An 18,659-nucleotide genomic window follows, 5' to 3' on the forward strand; every position below is an offset into this window, starting at 1 on the left:
GTGTGCTTACAAAGAAGCAAGTTGAGCAGAGTTATGACTTGACACAACAGACCAACATCTCTCCTGCTTCTCTTCTCTCAAACAAAACTTAGATTTTTTTTTTTTTTACTTTGACCTTTTCTTAAACAACCTCACCCAGGAATGAGAAAGATTTTTCTGATGAAAAAACAAGCCTTTCCTTTCCTACCAATCAGTCCTTTGAGAACCTCAACCCCAGTCTCCACCTCCCTTAGATACTATTTTTAATCAACACACCTCTCCTCTGGGCCAAATACTACAAGCATGAGGTTATTTATTGTCCTTGCTAAGCTGCATTTCTTAGCAATTCAGTTCCATTTCTCTTTTCTGTTCCTTATTTGTTTGGACTCTAGATTGAAAAGTACAAAGGATTATTGACCTGGTTGGAAAAATACCGATTACCTTTCTCCTGTAAAACCAACTTGTGTTTCCATTACATTCTGTCAGGAATTCATCAGTTTCGTTCGGTCCCCAGAAGGAGGTAAGCCAGAGGGTGTGTGTGTGGAGAAACCTGGGCAGCTAGGTTGCACAGCATCTCGTGCCTGTCAGTCCTACAGTAAGGTACAGATACGGGCTGCCTTCATAGCCTTAGATGTATGGTTGGCTCAGGCTGTGTTGTGGCGAAATCTTAGGCTGAAAAATCGGAACCAAGAGCAACAAGCAGGAGTCTGATGGGCTGGGCTGTTTGTCTCATTGCAGCCAGACATGAGAGAGTTAATGACGGCCAAATTGCCTACAATATGTTCAGAATCAAAGGTAGCACCACCTTCACTGTTATCACCTGGCCTAAGCCACCATCATTTCTCGCCTGGCTATTGAAATCATCTCTGAATCAGTCTCCTCACTGCTGCTCTTGTTCTCTGCTCCCAGCAGCCCGTGTGAGCTTTTTAAAACTTCCGTTAGTTCATGTCACTCCTCTGCTCGCTGACCCTCCCCACCACCACCACCAATGGCTCCCATCTCAGTGTGAAATCCAGCGCCCCTAAAATGCCTTTCCAGGTCCTAGAGACCTGGCGCCATTGCCTTTCTGACCTCATCTCCTGCTTCTCTCTTGCTCCCTCACTGCAGCCAGATTGGCCTCCCTGCAGTTCCTCAGACATAGTGGACACATTCCCAGTTCAAGGCTTTGCACTGGCTGTTCACGCTGCCTGGAAGGCTCCTCCTCCATGTATTCACATGGACCTCCCTTCACCTCAAGTCTCTGGGCAGTTCTCACCTCCCCATTGAAGGCTACCCTGATGGCCCAATGCCCACTCATCCACCCCTGCCCTAGCTCTCCCTACATCCTCCTTTCCTTTTTTCCTGTAATGCTTATAACTTTCATTCTCACTAGAGGATGTATTTATTATGCTTATTGTATATTGTCTCTCTCCTCTGCTAGAGTATAAGCTCCTTGAGGGCGGGGATTTTTGTTCTGTTTGTGGATGTATCCCAAACCCTTAGAATGGTACTCGGCACTTAGTAGGCACATAATAAATATTTGTTGAAAGAATGAATGAATAAGATTTCCATCTAGGGTTGATTTGACAACTTGATTCTCAGCTCAACTAGCCAAAGGAGAAAGGAAACCAGGGAACGTTAAGATTCCGGAGATCCCACTGAGTAAAATGTTGTAACAAATCGCCCATTGTAGTCACCTCCCTCCTTCAATACATTGATATGTATTGGGAACATCGCTGTCAGCTAGGGACCATAGAAGGCAAGGGGCCTTCGATGGAGGGTAACTTTGATCTGCGGATTGTACACATACTTCTATGTCCATCCCATGTCACTTGATGAATGTCACTAGAGGGTCTGGTGCCTAGCTTCAAAAGCACCACATAATCAGGGCCCAACTCATCTCACTGGTCACATCTTTCCTCACTCACACTGAGCTAGTGGGGGTCTGGCCATGTGCAAGGCTGAAAGAGGGACCGGGGGAAGAGCTCATTTCACTTTCTCACCATGGACTATTTTTTCAAGATCACTTTGTGGAGAAAAGATGGGGCATGAGGATGAAAGCACAAGAGTCAGTTACAAGGCTCATGCTTCAGTCCAAATGAGAAATGACGGTAGCTTGAGCACAGCAGACGCAAAAAGGTTGTGAACAGATTTAGAATTTATTTTGGCGAGAGAACCAACTGGACTTATTAATAGATTGGATGTAGGGCGTATGGGAAAAAAGAAGCAAACAAGACTGATAATTTGTAGGCAATTATGTGGATAAATTTCAGGACATGGATATCATCTGTCTATTTATGACGATACTTGTCACGGCACTTGAAAAGATCATCCACGGAGAAAAGAGGAAAAGTGAATTGCTTGAGGATTAATTCAGGGGCACTCAAGGTTTAGGGGTTGAGCAGAGAAGCAGCTGGCAAAGGACACTGTGGAGGAGCAACCATTGGGGAGGAGAAGCAGGTGAGTGTGGTGCTGCAGGTGCTAAAGAAGACAGGTGCAAGAGCCAAAGAGTAGTCAGCTGAATCAACTGTGGTGTGAGGTTGACGAAGACAGAGAATGACCATTGGATTTGGTTGCCATGAAGGCCATGGGTAACCTTGACCTCCTAGGCTTTAATAGGAAGGAATGGATGAAAGCCCCGATACACATTCTCACAAAGACCATCCAGCCTACCTGAACCCCCCATCTTTGGCTCTCCAGAAAAACCACACCCTTTGGACTTGCAGACCGGGGTTTGCACCCTGGCTCTTCCACTTACTACCCATACGAACTTGGGCAACTTAGCAATCCTTTCTGAGCGTTAGTTGCCTCTTCTGTAAAATGGGAATAATTACATCTTATGGCATTGTCGTGTTTGTTATGGGATGTCAGATATAAAAGCATTAGGCTCTGGAAAGCAGTAGGCGCTCAAGAGGTGGTAACTATTATTCTTACCATAATTTTCCTCTCCTGTGTTGCTTGTTCAGTGCATTCTAGGCAGGCAAGCTCCCCTCGTCTCTGTGTAACTGGCACTTCTGCTTGACAAGCCCAAGCACAGAATCACTTTGCCTAACACAGTACCTAACATGAACTACAAGCTCAATTAAATGTTTGTGATAATGGCAACTGAATAAGAAATATTTGCAACATGTCCACAGAAACCCTTAGAGGATTAAAGTAGAGAGCACTGATCAGACCCTTCCTTTTCTACAAGGGCCCCCAAGGTGTGTATTGTGCCCGAATTAATGGAGGGCTGAAATGAGGCTCCTTTTCCCATTTTTAAAGAGCAGGGTGCCTTTCTTAAAACTTACCCAGGAATTAATCACTGAGCATTTTCTACTGTAGATATCACTACTCTCTAAAGTAGAAATGTCACTCAGAGAAAATCAGACATTCAGGTAATTCAAAGTTTTATTGAATATGCTTTACAAATGGGCATTTGATTGTCATCTCGAAGTACTCACTACAAATCAGAAAAACAAATCTTACTTTTAAAACTTAAAGCAACCTTGCTGCTCCTAAAACCTTAAAGAAAAGTTTTCAGTTTGTTTCTTCCAGTACTTGTTAATTTCATTCAGTGACACCCTTTTTAGACAACCTCCTTTGTAAATTCTATTTATTTATTTATTTTTGGCCATGCCCTGCGGCATATGGTATCTTAGTCCCCAACCAGGGATCGAACCCGCACCCCCTGCGCTGGAAGTGCAGAGCCTTAACCACGGGACCACCAGGGAAGTCAAGACCATCTCCTTTTCAGAAAGAACCTAAGACACTGTTTTTTCTCACAGCTCCTCTCATTACAAAGCTTCATCTTCACCACCACAGTGAGGATAAATGGAAAGAACATCAGACTTCATGCCAGAAAATCTTTTCAAATTCAGACAGTGACACTTCCTATGCATTAGAGTAAATCAACATGTCTCTAACCTTAGTTTCCTCATCTGCAAAATGAGGATCACAACACTTATCTTACAGGATTATTTTGAAAACTAAAAGAAGTAAAATATGCAGGTGTAATTTATAACCTATAAAACACCATCAAAATGTGTCCTAGCATTATTACTCATGTATGAAGATGGATCATTCATTTTTCAATGAATATTTATTGGTCATTACCATGTGGCAGACATTTTGCTAGGCTGTACGATACACATCAAAAAATATATATGTCATTGGCCCTAAGGAGCCAATTTTATATATATATATATATATATATATATATATATGTCATTCCAGTGGGGAAGAATCATGCCCTGGGTGGAGAGAAACATGCTCTGGTGTGGCCATGGGTGCTAGGGAGCCGGAGAGGACACTCAGACAGGGGTGTGGAAAGTGAGGGCACTCAGAGGACTTCCTGAGGGGGTGAAACTGGAACTGTCTCACTGCAGATCAAAAAGCAAGACATCAAACTCGAGTCAGTCCTCTGTGAGGTGAGCCACACAATCCACAGTCCTGGGCTCCCAGCCAGTTCAAAGGTAGCACAGCCCGCTAAGGCAGAATTTCTCAACCTCAGTGTCACTGATAATTCTGTTCTTCCGGATAATTCTGTGTTTCGGGGGTGCTATCCTGTGCATATCATAGAACGTTCAGCAGCATCCCTGACCTCTATCTACTAGATGCCAGTACAACCCCCTACCCTCAGCTTTGACAGACATTTTAACTGCCCAATGGCCCCTGAAGGGCAAGATTTCTTACAGTTGAGAAATACAGCCTTGACATAATAGAAAACCAACACAGGTGATTCTAGAAGGAGTGCATTTCATCCAGTTGGTGCTTAGACTTATACTAGTTAGTGCTCAACAAATATTGAATGAATGAATGAGCCACCCAGAGCCCATTTGACCTTTTGGGTCTCATGTAGAAGAGCTCTGAGCTAGCAATTAAGTTCTAAGGTGCCGAGTGAGAGGTAACAATAACACCGTGTCCATTTATACCGCGCTCTGTGCAAGTTGTATAATCTGGGGCAAGTAGTTCAATTTCCCTGAGTCTCTCAGGCTCTTCAGTTCCTAAAAGGGGATATTAATCTTATCTTGCAAGGTTGTTGGGAGAATTACATGAGATAATTGATGTAAAACATAAAGCATTAGAGGTTTAGGAACTCACTCCTTTGGTGCAGTTGACAAGAGGAATCTTAGCAGGATGCTCTCCCAGCTCCTGCCACTAAGCTTGACCCTTAAAAAGGACTAGAGTAGTTTGAGCATATGCTTTTTTTTGTTATAAACGTGGAGAATGCTGAGCACGGCACCAGGAACTGACACATCAGCTATCCAATTCATTGCTCACAAGCAACCAGGTTAGTCAAAAGGCTCAGGGAATTCCCTGGTGGTCCAGTGGTTGGGACTCCATGCTTCCACTACAGGGGGCATGGCTTCAGTCCCTGGTAGGGGAACTAAGATCCCACATGCCACGTGGTGTGGGCAAAAAAAAAAAAAAAAAAAATGTCAAGAGGCCCAGAGAGTTGTGACTCGCCCAGGATTACACAGTAAAAAAGTACTTCCCTGAATTCAAGAGGCCCTAGGGCGGGCCAGCCTGCTCACCACCACCACCTCCATCACACCTAGGCTTATTTAGATGTGAGTTTTTGGAAAATGCTTTGTGTATTCTGTGTTCTGTAGTTTCCTATAGACATACATGACCAGATCGGGAAATTTCTCCTGAAAATACTGGGAAGGTTCTCCAATTATTGACTTCATCCTGAAATGAAACATAAATATTTTGATATGCTTGCCCCAAACTCTGCATCCCCCCTTTATAGCATATGGCCCTGGAAATCTTTTTTGCTCCCCTGGTTTCTATAGCAGAATAAATGAGGACTTTGGAATCTGACAGAGCAAGATTCATCTCCTGACTCTCCAACTAATGGACTAAACTTTGGCAACTTAAGTTTTATGAACCTTAGTTTTATTATCCATAAAATGAACATAATACTATCCCACAATCCCTTATCTACAATGCTGAAATCCAAAAAATCCCTCAAAACTGCAAGTATTTTGTGAGTTTAGAGCTAAGAATTTTGGTAGCGAAAGCTAATTGGATTAACACAGGGCTACTCTTCTAATGCTACATTCGCTTTACCCAGCCACGCAGTCCCCTGTGTTTCTTCACACAAGAATTGCTAGCCTACTGTTAAAGGGGGCTCAGCAAAAATTGAAAAGGAAGAGGAGAACCTGCAGGGCATGTCCACTGTTGACTGTAAGACCCTTGTGATGGCCCTTTTCCACACAGAAGGAGGAATGGCTTTCATCAAAATAACTTTTCTTCTTTCTATCAAATTAGCAGATATAAATTATTTTTCAATTATTCTCATCTCATCTCATACATGACTCCTCATACATGACTTACTGTCGATTCTTTGCTTCATTGATGTGCTCTCCCAAATTCCGGATGAACTTCAGCAGGTCACCCACGGTGTCCCGATAAACACCTTTGTTGCATTTTGTATAAAAGTCATTCATTTTTTCCATCACAAATTTGTCAATCTAAAAAAACATTACACAGAAATGTGGTAGCAACACAAAATATATCCTGAATGTTAATACAAAAAGGCAGAATACAAATTTGAATATATGTCAAATTTTCCACTAATTGATAAAGCAAATTCATACAAAGAAAAGAATGGAAGTAAGCACCGTACACCACAACGCTAACCGTAGTTGTGTTTGGATGTGGAATTATAAATAACTTTAAATGCGTGTATCTATTTTCCAAGAGAATTGTTTTCATAGAAATTAACTACATTAAAACATGGTTTAGGAAATCGTTGGCTACTATACGAGGAAATTTGCTCACTATTCTCTACAGTAGCACTATCCTTGTGGCCACCCTTCCAAATTCATACTTGATTACATCTCCTCCTTCAAGAGGGTTGTCCTGACTGAAACCAGGCGTTGCAGCCATTACCATAGTGAGCGTGGTTGTTCTTTGTTTTGTTTTGTTTGTAATTATGTTTCCAAAGGTTACATGTTTCTCCTTGTCCCTAGGTGTCCCAGGGCAGCTGCTATCATATTAATAATGCCTTCCTGGGCTTCCCTGGTGGCACAGTGGTTGAGAGTCTGCCTGCCGGTGCAGGGGACACGGGTTTGTGCCCCGGTCCGGGAGGATCCCACATGCCGCGGAGCGGCTGGGCCCGTGAGCCATGGCCACTGAGCCTGCGCGTCCGGAGCCTGTGCTCCGCAATGGGAGAGGCCACAACAGTGAGAGGTCCGCATACCGCAAAAAAATAAAATAATAATAATGCCTTCCTCTTGTAGATGGCTCTGATAGGTAGAAAGAGTCTGGAGTAAGAGAATAAGATGCAACAACCATGAAGCCAGAGGGTCCCTTAGGAAGAGTAACTGGTGACTAGAAGCCTGCCTGGGGGTACTATGTGTGGAGCACATGTGAGAAATGCTGAGCATGTATGTGTGCGAGAAGAGGCAGCCATGTGAAGAAGGTGGAGTCCACACTGGAAAACTGGTTGCACGCCCAGGAAAATGGGCAAGTCACCAAAATCAACAGGACAACAAAGCTGAAAATGAAAACAAAAACAAGATAAGACTTGAAGTCAATCAAAATTCCACATATGTCAATGAAATTTAAGGGAAAGAACCAATGAACTGGGAGACAAAAGAACAGAATTCTCTTTCCAGCTCTGCCAACCTCTGGCTTTCCAGCCCTGAGTATTAGGGGTTCCACCTCTGAGCCTCAACTTCCTTGGCAATTAAATGATTTGGTGGACTTGACGGCACCATTAACATTGTGCAGTGAGCTGCTTTAGCGCGTGGCCTTTTTTTTTTTTTCTCCCCATTTTTTTATTGAAGTATAGTTGATTTACAATGTTGTAATTTCTGGTACAGCAAAGTGATTCAGTTATACATATATATACATATTCTTTTTCACATTCTTTTCCATTATGGTTTATTAGAGGGTATTGAATATAGTTCCCTGTGCTATGCAGTAGGACCTTGTTGATTAAATACGTTTTTATATTTTTATTTTTAACCAGTTTTAAATGTTTCTCTAGGGGAATTGGCACATTTAATATTTGGTCTCATTTGTATTATCTTTTTTTCTATATCTCTATTTTCCTATTCGCTTTTCAATTCTGTACCTTCTATTACAGTAGATTGGGTATCCTTTTTGTCATTTGAAGTACAATCAGAATAAAATCTTATGTAAGTTATCTGAGGATAAAAAAGTAGTTCTACCATAATTTTTCATGTTTATAAATAAAACTGAGGCTCCTTTCTCTGGATGATAGAGTCTTGTGTCTTTGGGTTCAGCCCCATTTTCTCCAACCCCCTTGTCTCCCAGGTTCCTCGTTGTTGTATCTTGTTCTCTGGAAACACTTTTTTTTTTAAAATTATTTATTTCTTTTGTGGTACGCGGGCCTCTCACTGTTGTGGCCTCTCCCGTTGCGGGGCACAGGCTCCGGACGCGCAGGCTCAGCGGCCATGGCTCACAGGCCCAGCCGCTCCACGGCATGTGGGATCTTCCCGCACCGGGGCACGAACCCGTGTCCCCTGCATCAGCAGGCGGACTCTCAACCACTGCGCCACCAGGGAAGCCCCTGGAAACACTTTTTAAAATTACATTTTTGCACCTTAGAACCCACCTGTATCATCACATCTGATGACTGATAACATTCCATTACCTCCATAAACTTTATCTCTCTAGTGATATTTAGCATTTTATTTGTACTTTCCTCTTCATTCCAATCCTGTCCTTCCTTCTTATGCCTCTGGACCTTTGGGCTTTGATTGATAATTTACCCAACACCACTGCATTTTCTCAAACCTTGCTTCTGCTTTCAAACAGAAAGTAAAGGCCAGATAATTAACCTTCAAGAGAATGACTTTCCTATATGGTCTGAAAATAATGCTCCATTTAACACTGAGTGGAGAGTGAGAAAAGAAGGGAAACAATAGCTTTTATCACCTGCTTCTTCTGTGCTTTGTGCTCTATACTTCTCTTATTTCTACTTTTGCAACCACTCTTGAGGTTGGATTTCTCCTTTCTGTTGCCTGTAGTACTGTTTCTCTGTCTCAGACATTGAAAAGAAAAAGAAGATGACAATCTCTATCAGCTACAGGTTAGCACATGGCCTTTAAGCCAGAGTGCCCAGCTTCAAATCCTGCTGCACCCTTTACTGATTCTGTGCCTTTGAAACCAATCACTTGTCTGTGCCTCAGTTTACCCACCTGCAAGATGGAGCTAATTGCCTCAGAGGCTGTTGTAAAGATTAACTGTGGTTACTCATGGAAAGTCCTGAGAACTACAGCTGCCATGTAGTTAGCACTACGTGATCGTTAGCTATTACCATCATCTGCTCTGGTTTCAAATGTCTTTGTTTCTACAAGTTTAATTTTTAGCTGAACTTTTATAGACATTCATTTAGCAAAGAGTCATGGCACACCTACTCCATGCCAAGGATACAATGACAGACAAGACAACGGATGGTCTCTGCCCTCGTGGAACTTACTGTGTAGCAAGAAAGAGAGACGTTCAGCCAGCAATTATGAGTGTGATATGTGGTCTAGAGGCAAGCAAGGGAAGGAAAGCAAAATGAGATGCAGAAATGAAGAGGTTTGGAAGAAGCAAGAGTCCTACATCAGGCTTAAGATACAGAAGCTGCTGGTCTCACTCAAAGACTTGAGAGTTATGGATTTTCCCATAATGCTTTGCCCATGTCCCTGGGGTACCCAGCATGTATCCCACAGCCATCATTCTGTGGGTCTCTCCGCCCCACATGGATGCTGTGCTCTGTTTTGTATATCTCTGACCTTGCATGGGCCTAACACATACTGGTACTTGATAGATGTCTGCTCGTTAATAATAACGAAAGCTCTGACAGTACTGACTAGACTGAAATGGTGATTAATTTTTATGTTCCACTATATTGAGTGGACCTTCTCTGGAAGAGGAGGAATTTGAAAGATCATCTTTTTTTCCTTTTTTTTTTTTCATTTTCTGTTCTCTCATACAGAAAATAGGTGTGTATATGGATGCTCAGGCAGGGCTGTTCATTGACAGTAGAGGCACCCAGTCTCCCTAGATGGAAATGCCCCATGGGGGAGTACCTCCTTTGGGCTAAACTCTATTTAATCAGCTGCTCTTGTCACAGTGGAAATAGAATTATTAGTCAGACCTCGCTCAGAAAATAAGGCTTGAGAGAAAGAGAAAAGAAAAGAAACGAAAAAGGCTCTTGGGCTGTGACAAGGCCATCCTAAAGAAGAGCCTGGATGGTCTCTCAGGAGGGCCTGGCCTGGAGCAGAGACTCAAAAGGGCAGAGGGGACCTGGGATGGGAGGAGGGAGAGGAAAATCCCCTTTCTCACCACTTGGTTGGGCCAGGCCCATAGTATAAAAAAGTTAGGAAAACCAACATAACACATGACACAGATTCTTATTCCTGGAGTAACTCCAAGACCATAGGAGTTGTTCACACCTTAGTTGTCCACTGGTCAAAACTTGTGGAAACTTCAGATGTTCCAGGTTGCAGAAGCCGGAGGATCTTGCCTTTAGCATTTCTCTTTTTGATGTCTGATTCATTTCCCACATCCCTAAGGGTCCTGTAGCGGCTGAGAATGACAGAATCATCACGGTTGTCCCATCCTTCCCACTCTTTACAGAACTATTAGATTTTGGCTTTTGATAGGAGTAGTAAAAGCATGTCTCTAAAATCTGCATAAGGGGAGAGCTCTCTCTCTCTCTGTTTTCCCTCATCCTTTTTCTATTCTTCAATGGAGAAAACCAGATCCAGAGAAGTTAAGTCACTGCTCCAATGACACCCACCCAGGAAATGCCAAGCTGAGAGAAAAGCCTGGGTCTGCTGACTCCCAGCCTGACTCCTGCCCACCTCACCATGATGGTTAATTTTATGTGTTAATGTCACTGACCACACAAGGCCCAGATTAAATATTCTGGGTGTGTCTGTGAGGACGTTTCCAAGGAGATTAGCATTTGAACCAGTGGACTCAGTAAAGCAGATGGCCGTCCCCAATGTGAGTGGGCATCATCGAATCTATGGAGGGCCTGCCTAGAACGAAAGGGGAAATTCGCCCCTCTCTGCCTGGTTGCTTCAGCTGGGACATGGCTCTTCTCTTGCCCTCAGCTGTCCCAGTTCTCAGGCTTTCAGACCCTTACTGGAATCTCCATCTTCGGCTCCCCTGGTTCCCAGACCTTTGGATTCAGATTAAATTACACCATTGGCTTTCCTGGGTCACCAGCTTGAAGATGGCAAATAGTGGAACTTCTCAGCCCCAATATTGCATGAGGCATTTCCTTATTTTGTACATATATAAAGAGCCCTGACTAATACGCTCACTGTCTCTGTCCTGGAGGCCTGTAATATACACTCAGTTTTCCTTACCTCGCCCAACTCCAAAAGAAGGGATGACCCAGCAGGCCACTCAGAAGGTCCTTCACATTGTCCCCAGGGGAGAACAGGTGATGAATGAGGTCTGAAGTTTCCTCATCTGGAGAAAGTTGAATCAACTCTTCAGTTCTTAGATCCTTCAGACTCTCAAAAGAAATGTCTCCCTGGTTTACCACGTACAGGACCAGCAGTCCCAGGGCCTACACAAAAGCCATAAATCAAGCCAAAAGCACTTATGAATTATCACTCTATTTGGGGAACTTTGGAGGGTGTGGCACAGGCTATGAGCAAATGGAAAACGGGTAGAATCTCGAGGAGATTCCACAGCCTGGTCAGGGAGAGAAGGCATGGGCTTGTGCATAGAGAACTCTTCAAGGTAGTATAGTTTAGGATACTACCCCTTCAAGGTAGTATAGTTTACAGGTTTAGGTTTATAAGGAACAAAAGATAATCCCAGGCCAGAGTTGTCAGGGCAGACTGCTTAGAGGAAGAGGAATTTGAGCTAGACCTCAAAGTATGGATAGAATTTAGATAAACAGGGGAAAGGGAGAAGGTTTTAAACAAGGGGGATGCTCAGAGTCTGGCTGGGAACTGGGACTTTGGGTCGGGCCTATGTCAGGCCACAGATAAAGGAGCCAGACCAGGTCCCACAGAATAGAGTGAAGGCCCCAGGAGTCAGGGCACAGCAAGGGAGGAAGGACCAGGAAGGAGGCCAGCATAGAAACTGCACTGGGAAGGACACCAGTCAGTGAAGGAGCTAAAATCTGGAGCCACTGAACCAGAAAGGCCAGGCATGGATGGAGAGTTCTTGTCTATTGGGTTGGAAGTTCAGCGCCCTGGAAAACTCCAGGCGAGAGCTGCGCTGACAAGCTCAGAATCTATCTGGGAGCCGTGGTCTGCAGAGGCTATGTCTCTGTTCTGTCTCTGGAGAAACAGTTCTTTCAGGATCTTAATCTTTGGGGCCAAGTTTAGTCTCTTTTGAGTTGCGATCGATCCCATCCCTCCGCTGTGCTTGAGAGGGCCTTAGTCGCTGGCCCTCCTAGGAGTTTGGCACACGTGTTTGAATAGAGTGGGAAAAGAAATCTCATTTACTTTGTCTTTAGGCAGAAAATACCTCCTACAGGAATTGTGGAATTATTTTGGAGAAAATCTCCTGGCTGTAATTCTGGAAGCACTGTGGCATGTTCGGTGTATTTACTATTCAGCCTGTGGGGTCAGAGAGAGATCTAAAGAGATAGAGAAAGGGGCCACAGCGATGGTCAACCCCACACCCACTTGGCTGTCTGCAAGGGAGTGAAGGCAGTGAGTACCAGGGAAATGCCGTGAAATGTCTTTCCTTCTGGTTGAAATAGGAACATCCTCTAACTGGCCACAGGGAGTAAGGTAATGAACAAAGAAGGAAGCAGAAAGATGGAAAAGTAAATTGTTTGTAGAAATTACCTCTAGATCTCTCTCGATTTCCTGTGGATCTCCGGTCCACTTGATGCTTTTATCGAAATCTGCCAGGTAAGCGCCATTCTTGTAATCTAAGGGATGGTTTGTAGAGATGCATTGAAAATCCTCATTCTCCATATGCTGTAATTAATTTAAATAAGTCTGTAACACAATGTACAATCTATCATCTCTGAGGAAGACAATGATAAGCTCATATCTGCTTTGTTGTTTGCTTCTCAAAACCCTGTCATGTGCACTGTGTCGTTTGATCTCTCAGGTATCTGTCAAGAGCAGGACTTACATTTTATTTGTTCCAAGCCAAGGGGCGGGGAAGCATGGGGATAAGGATAACCAGCTCCCCAGTCATGCAACTCCTGGGGTCAAAGAGCACAGATCTGTAAAGAAGCTGCTGGCAGGAGTTAAGGTTACATCCTATAGCTAAAGAACAACCAAACAACAAGGATCCGAATCCAAGACCACCTTAAGCATAGCATTCCACCAAATCAAGCCCACTAGTCACTGCCCACTAAGACATTGTAATCTGTTACCACGAATAAACCATGTGCTTGTAATGAGTCACTGTCTCCTTGTCCCCTTCAGAATCTTCCTCCCTTAAAGGAAGCCACTAAGTCCTCAGAAAGAGGGATGCATGGATGAGAGAGGTCAGGAACAAAATGAAAGGTGGGTGAGTCAGTAATTTGTCCTCGAAGAGGTGGCTTAAAGGAGTCTGAGAGGAAGGTTGGGTAACCCCACATAGAATGATGGCCAGTACAACTGTGTGCTTCTCAAACTCCTCTCATTATGAACTTAGACATCACAGTTGTGAGGAAACTCAGAGTCTAACAAAAAGGAACCCATTAAATCATTCAACAAGTGTTTAGTGAGGGGAAAAAAATGATGGTGAGGAAGGAGAACACAGTCCTGGCCCTACAGAGTTTAGAGTCTCTGGGCAAGGAGACCAATACTAAAGGAGGATAAACATTAAATTAATTGCAATTTTGAAAATGCTAGCCAAAAGTGCAGGACGCCCTAAAAGTGTATCACAAGAAGAGCTACATGGCTGGGGTGGGGGTGCGGGGAGGGTGGAGAAGTTTTCCTTAAGGAAGAGACGCCTAGACAGAAAAGATCAGAAAGTAGAATTTGGGTAGGTGAGTGGAATGGGGAACAGAGGGAAGAGAGAATTCCAGATAGGAATGCGTGGAGAATTCCACTCTGGCAGAAGGAAGGCCCAAGTGTGCACTTAGGGAGGAGGGACAGAGTCAGAAAGTTGCTTGTGATGAGGTTGAAGGGGCAGATGGGATGCAGATCATAAACCACAGACGACTTTCAATTATTTGAAGTGATAAATTCCCTTCACTTATTTAAGCCACTTGGAGTCGAGTTTTCTGCTACTGAAATTTGAAAGTACCTAATGGAATACCTCACATCTCTTCTAACATTTGATTTGTTTTTTACACGCCCCAATTTTTTATTTTTAGTTTCAACAGACATTGTTAAAGTGCTATAATAAGTTTTAATGCTTATGCCCAGTTTCTGTACTACAGTGTAGAGAGGGAATTTGGCCCTGCTGACACCTGATTTGGTGCCAGTGGAATTGGTTTCATACTTCTGGCCTCCAGAACTGTGGGAGATTAAATTCCTGTTGTTTTAAGCCACCAGATTTGTGACAATTTCTTTTAACAGCCATGGAAACTTACACATTTGGTTAGCTATGTTTCTTTGGGTGTAAATTCTTCTGTTTCATGCCTCTCTTTCACGGTATTGGCACCTCTTAAATATCCTAAGTGATTTTCGACTGTAAGCCTTACTTTGCGGTTGAGACTCCCTGACGTCCTGTGAGTTGTTTCTGTTAATGCCACCCGACAGAGTGGAGGGATGGAAGCAGTCGTCAGAGCTTCTGCTTTGCATTTTATTCAGTGAAGCTCGGGGGTAAGCAGGACATGCCACTTAGTAGCTGCTTTGGCAGAAATCTTCCATGTTTAACTGCTCTTTGTTTCTCTTGATATCACCAATGACCCAGTGTCTCAAGCAGTCCCCCTGTCTGTAGAAGAAAGGTCTGTCATAGATGCTTGGTCCCTGGGGAAGAGGGGAAGCCCAGGGTTTGATCTTCCTAGTGTCGACTGTCGCAGCAATCTGCCTGCTAGCTGGTCCTTGGTCCTCTCCTGCTTCTGGCTTCCATCACTTTGGAGTGGCACTTTTCTACAATGTTCCTACGTTCATAAGTAATGTTTATCTGTGGCTTCCTGCATTTGTCCTGGACTCCTGTATTATTCTTCAATCCCATCCTATCTATGTTTAGTCTCTCCATGATTCTTCAAGGATTTTGTCCTCTAGGAATTCTTTTTTTAATGTTGATCTCAGTTATGAATTCATTTAAAAATCTTTTCCCATCATTTGAGGGATTTAATACAGGGAAGAGTCTGCAGTATGTGCTAGGTTCGCCACCTTGAGGCAGACATATAATCAGTTCTTTACTGTTCAAGCTTAAGAATGGAAGAAGTGGTGCTAGAAATTTCAAAGAATAGGTAGTCACAACTTATTTTTCTTTAGAACGTGATGTGTGATCCTTTTGCATCAAGATCAGCAGGTAAACTTGGGAAGGACCTCACCTTTGGCTGAACCTCAAAGACTCTTCCTTACTGGGTAGAGTTGCACATATTTCTGGCCCTTGTCAGTCTCCCCAGCGAAGTTGCTTAAAACCAGGAAGGAGTGCCACAAACACCTGTCCTCACACTGAAACCAGATCTTATGTCTACCTATTTCTCTCTTCCAGGACCTTAAGTACCGTTCTCTGACTCTCAGTACCCACATCTTCTTTTTGCCCTGGTCCCTTACACCAAGCTTAAATGTCAGTGCATGTCTGTAGGTTAGGTATCTGCTTCTGCTTAGCCCTCTAGACAAGTACCTGGCCTTTGTTGGGCACTTACAATGTACAGATGACTTGTCCATTTGACATACTGCACTTAGACCTCATAACAACCTTATGAAGGAGGCATTATCGGTCTCAAGTGAGGAAACCAATGCTCACAGAATTAAGCAACTTGCTTGAGGTTACAAAGCTACAAAGTGGTGGGACAAGGCTGCAAGGCTCCTTAAATATGGCTGAAGCCAAGGCTCTCTTTACTGTCCCACCTTGCCCCCTGGGACTTTACACTCAGCTCTGCTTGTGTTTTTTTTTTTTTTTTTTTGGAAGTTTTGAATTTTATTTTATTTATTTTTCATACAGCAGGTTCTTAGTTATCTATTTTATACGTATTAGTGTATATATGTCGATCCCAGTCTCCCAATTCATCTCGCTGCCCCCCCACTTTCCCCCCCTTGGGGTCCATACATTTGTTCCCTACTCTGCTTCGTTTTTTTGTTTGTTTGTTTGTTTGGCTGTGTTGGGTCTTCGTTGCTGTGCAGGTTTTCTCTAGTTGCGGCGAGCAGGGGCTACTCTTCGTTGCAGTGTGCAGGCTTCTCATTGTGGTGGCCTCTCTTGTTGTGGAGCATGGGCTCTAGGTGTGTCATTGTGGCTCACGGGCTCAGTAGTTGTGGCTTGCGGGCTCAGTAGCTGTGGCGCACAGGATTAGTTGCTCTGCGGCAGGGGGGATCTTCCTGGACCAGGGCTAGAACCCGTGTCCCCTGCATTGGCAGGCGGATTCTTAACCACTGCGCCACCAGCGAAGCCCTCAGCTCTGCTTGTATATTTGAATGTTGCTTCAGTTTATTTTGGTTTCGGTTTGCAGCAGTGGACGCTGACTTGTTCGGTCTGCTTGCAGTATGTTTCACCGTGTCACATCTTAACCTGGATCCCAATTTTAACCTCAGCTTTGCCATTAAGTTTCACTGTAACTGCCACCTTCTCTGAAGGAACACACTTTCTAGGTTCCCTGACTTGCAGACTACTCTAAGAATTCAAACTTCTGGAGCTGGCTCCATCCAAGACCTACAAATTCGTATTTGCCAAGGGCAATATAAGGTTAGCCTGCTATTCCATTGGCATCCTCGACCTCCACGTGGAATACGGGTTATACCTGGTAGCAGGAGAGGTTGCACTGTCACTGTCGATTTGTTACATTAATCCTCAAACTGAACAATCCACACTGACTCTAATTCTTCCCTGTTCTGCCATGAAAATCCTTTCCTCTCATAACAAAAGGCCCTACGTTTCTGAGAGAACACTGGGGACTTACCTATTAACATGTTTTGTGGCTGCAGATCCTGGTGAGTGTATCCAGACAGGTGTAGTTCCTCAACAGCCTTAAATAGAGATGAGAGGACATTTCGAGCAAACTCATCTTCCTTATTTTGCACAGCCTCCCCTCTGTGGTCGGCCAAGTGCTCCTCCAGTGTGTGTTCACACAGGGCGAGGCACACATACAGAGAGCCCTTGTAGTTCTCACTGCCATAGAATGTCACCACATTACTGTTGATTCGGTTGCTCTGCAACAAGGAGACTTCATTTTGTCCATGTGTGCTGCCTTCATAGAATAGCTTCACAGCTACCTCTTGGTCTTCATAGAACCCCAGGTAGATGCCCCCTTCAGAAGTGTCAGCAATTTTATATTCTTCATCAATAAAGATCTTAAGTTTGCCAATCATAGGGCGGTATATCCTGTGGAGATGTTTCAGGGCTTCCCCCCAACGTGAGCTCTGCGGCTTCCAGTCTTGAGCAGGAGGGTGAAAATCTTCTACGGCTCCATGCTGGCGAAGAAACTTTGCAAGGTCATGATCATAATTGCGCCTTGCTATGGCAAGAAGGTCTCCGCAATCTGTTCTGGCTCCTTTGCGGCACAGCAACTGGGCGATTTCCTTCAGCTTGAGTTCAACAGCAAGATGCAGTGCTGTTTTGCCCTCATTGTCTGTGTCATTGATCTCTATATGTTTTTGTTCCAGAAGCATCTGTACCAAACCCAGGTTCTTCTTTTCCACTGCCAGGATCAGGGGCGTCTTCTTTCCTTCCCCCCTCACACTGACATCAACCTTACAGTCCAGCAGAAGGCGAGTAATGGCCTTCACCTTCTCATTGTCAGAGTTCAGAAGAGCATAGGTCAAAGCATTTCTGCCCATATTGTCTCGGGCATTGACATCTGCCCCCATCTCGTGAAGGAGGATCCTCACGACATCTACATGCCCTTCTTCAGCAGCATCCATGAGAGCAGTGGCCCCTCCTTTCCTAATCTTCTCTTGATCCTGCTTTGTCTTTCGATGCAAATTCACCTTTGCTCCATTCTTATACAGGAATCTTAAGGCTTCGACTCTACCATATGCAGAGGCTTCCATGAAAGCTGTGAAGCCATGAACGTCGCACTCATTGACATCTGCTACTTTCGGAAATAAAAGTTTGAGCACCTTCACGTTTCCAGTGATGCCAGCAACTATGAAGGGAGTGGCCCCGTTCCTCTTCCGCAGACAAGGCTCAGCACCATAGTTAAGCAGAAGATCCACAATGTCCTCGTTGCCACTTTGTACTGCATTATGCAAAGGTGACCAGCCCCATTCTTCATCCTGGAAATTGGCATCAGCCCCTTTTTTTAGCAATTGCTGGACCAGCTCAATGTCATCTTCTTTAGTAGCTTTAATCAACAAATGGTTGTCTTCCTCTGAAACCCTCCCGTTAGTAGAGGGTGTGGGTCTTTCCTGAGGATTGTTAGGGCTCTTGGTCTCCATGATGGTAAATAACACTGGTTACAAATTTTTTGCCTTTTTTTCAAGAAAATGAAAAACTTATCTCCTTGGGATTTGATCAAAGAGACGTGGAACTCTTAGAAAATCCTGTCAGGGTAAATCAGAATTATCTGGCTACAGACCACCAGTATCAGGAAGGACAATACTCTTGAAGTCTTCCGACTTTCCACCTGGAGATGAGAGAGGAACTTCATAATTTTATAATAGTGAGAAAACATTTAGACTTCCCTGGTGGTGCAGTGGTTAAGAATCTGCCTGCCAATG

General features: G+C 44.0%; 1 protein-coding gene across 1 annotated transcript; it reads right to left on the reverse strand.

The window, feature by feature from the left end:
• Window positions 1-5,504: 5,504 nt before the first annotated feature.
• On the reverse strand, window positions 5,505-18,377 carry RNASEL (ribonuclease L). The gene is made up of 6 exons (XM_065894064.1): window positions 16,901-18,377; window positions 12,732-12,817; window positions 11,286-11,491; window positions 10,362-10,494; window positions 6,280-6,416; window positions 5,505-5,631 (listed from the first exon to the last, which is right to left on the reverse strand). Exons 1-6 carry the CDS (start codon window positions 18,375-18,377, stop codon window positions 5,505-5,507), a joined length of 2,166 nt encoding a protein of 721 aa, XP_065750136.1.
• Between the last annotated feature and the right edge of the window lie 282 nt (window positions 18,378-18,659).

Source organism: Phocoena phocoena, chromosome 1 (genome assembly GCF_963924675.1).
Source record: "Phocoena phocoena chromosome 1, mPhoPho1.1, whole genome shotgun sequence".
In the NCBI taxonomy this organism is placed as follows: domain Eukaryota; kingdom Metazoa; phylum Chordata; class Mammalia; order Artiodactyla; family Phocoenidae; genus Phocoena; species Phocoena phocoena.

Excerpts from the sequence above, each read along its gene's own strand:
- RNASEL (XM_065894064.1), bottom strand. The coding sequence starts at position 18,377 with ATGGAGACCAAGAGCCCTAACAATCCTCAGGAAAGACCCACACCCTCT. Across the intron at positions 6,417-10,361 it reads TTGACCAGTGGACAACTAAG|ATTGACAAATTTGTGATGGA; the intron begins GTGTGAACAACT and ends ATGTTTTTTTAG. Across the intron at positions 5,632-6,279 it reads AATGAAGCAAAGAATCGACA|GATGAAGTCAATAATTGGAG; the intron begins GTAAGTCATGTA and ends GTTTCATTTCAG.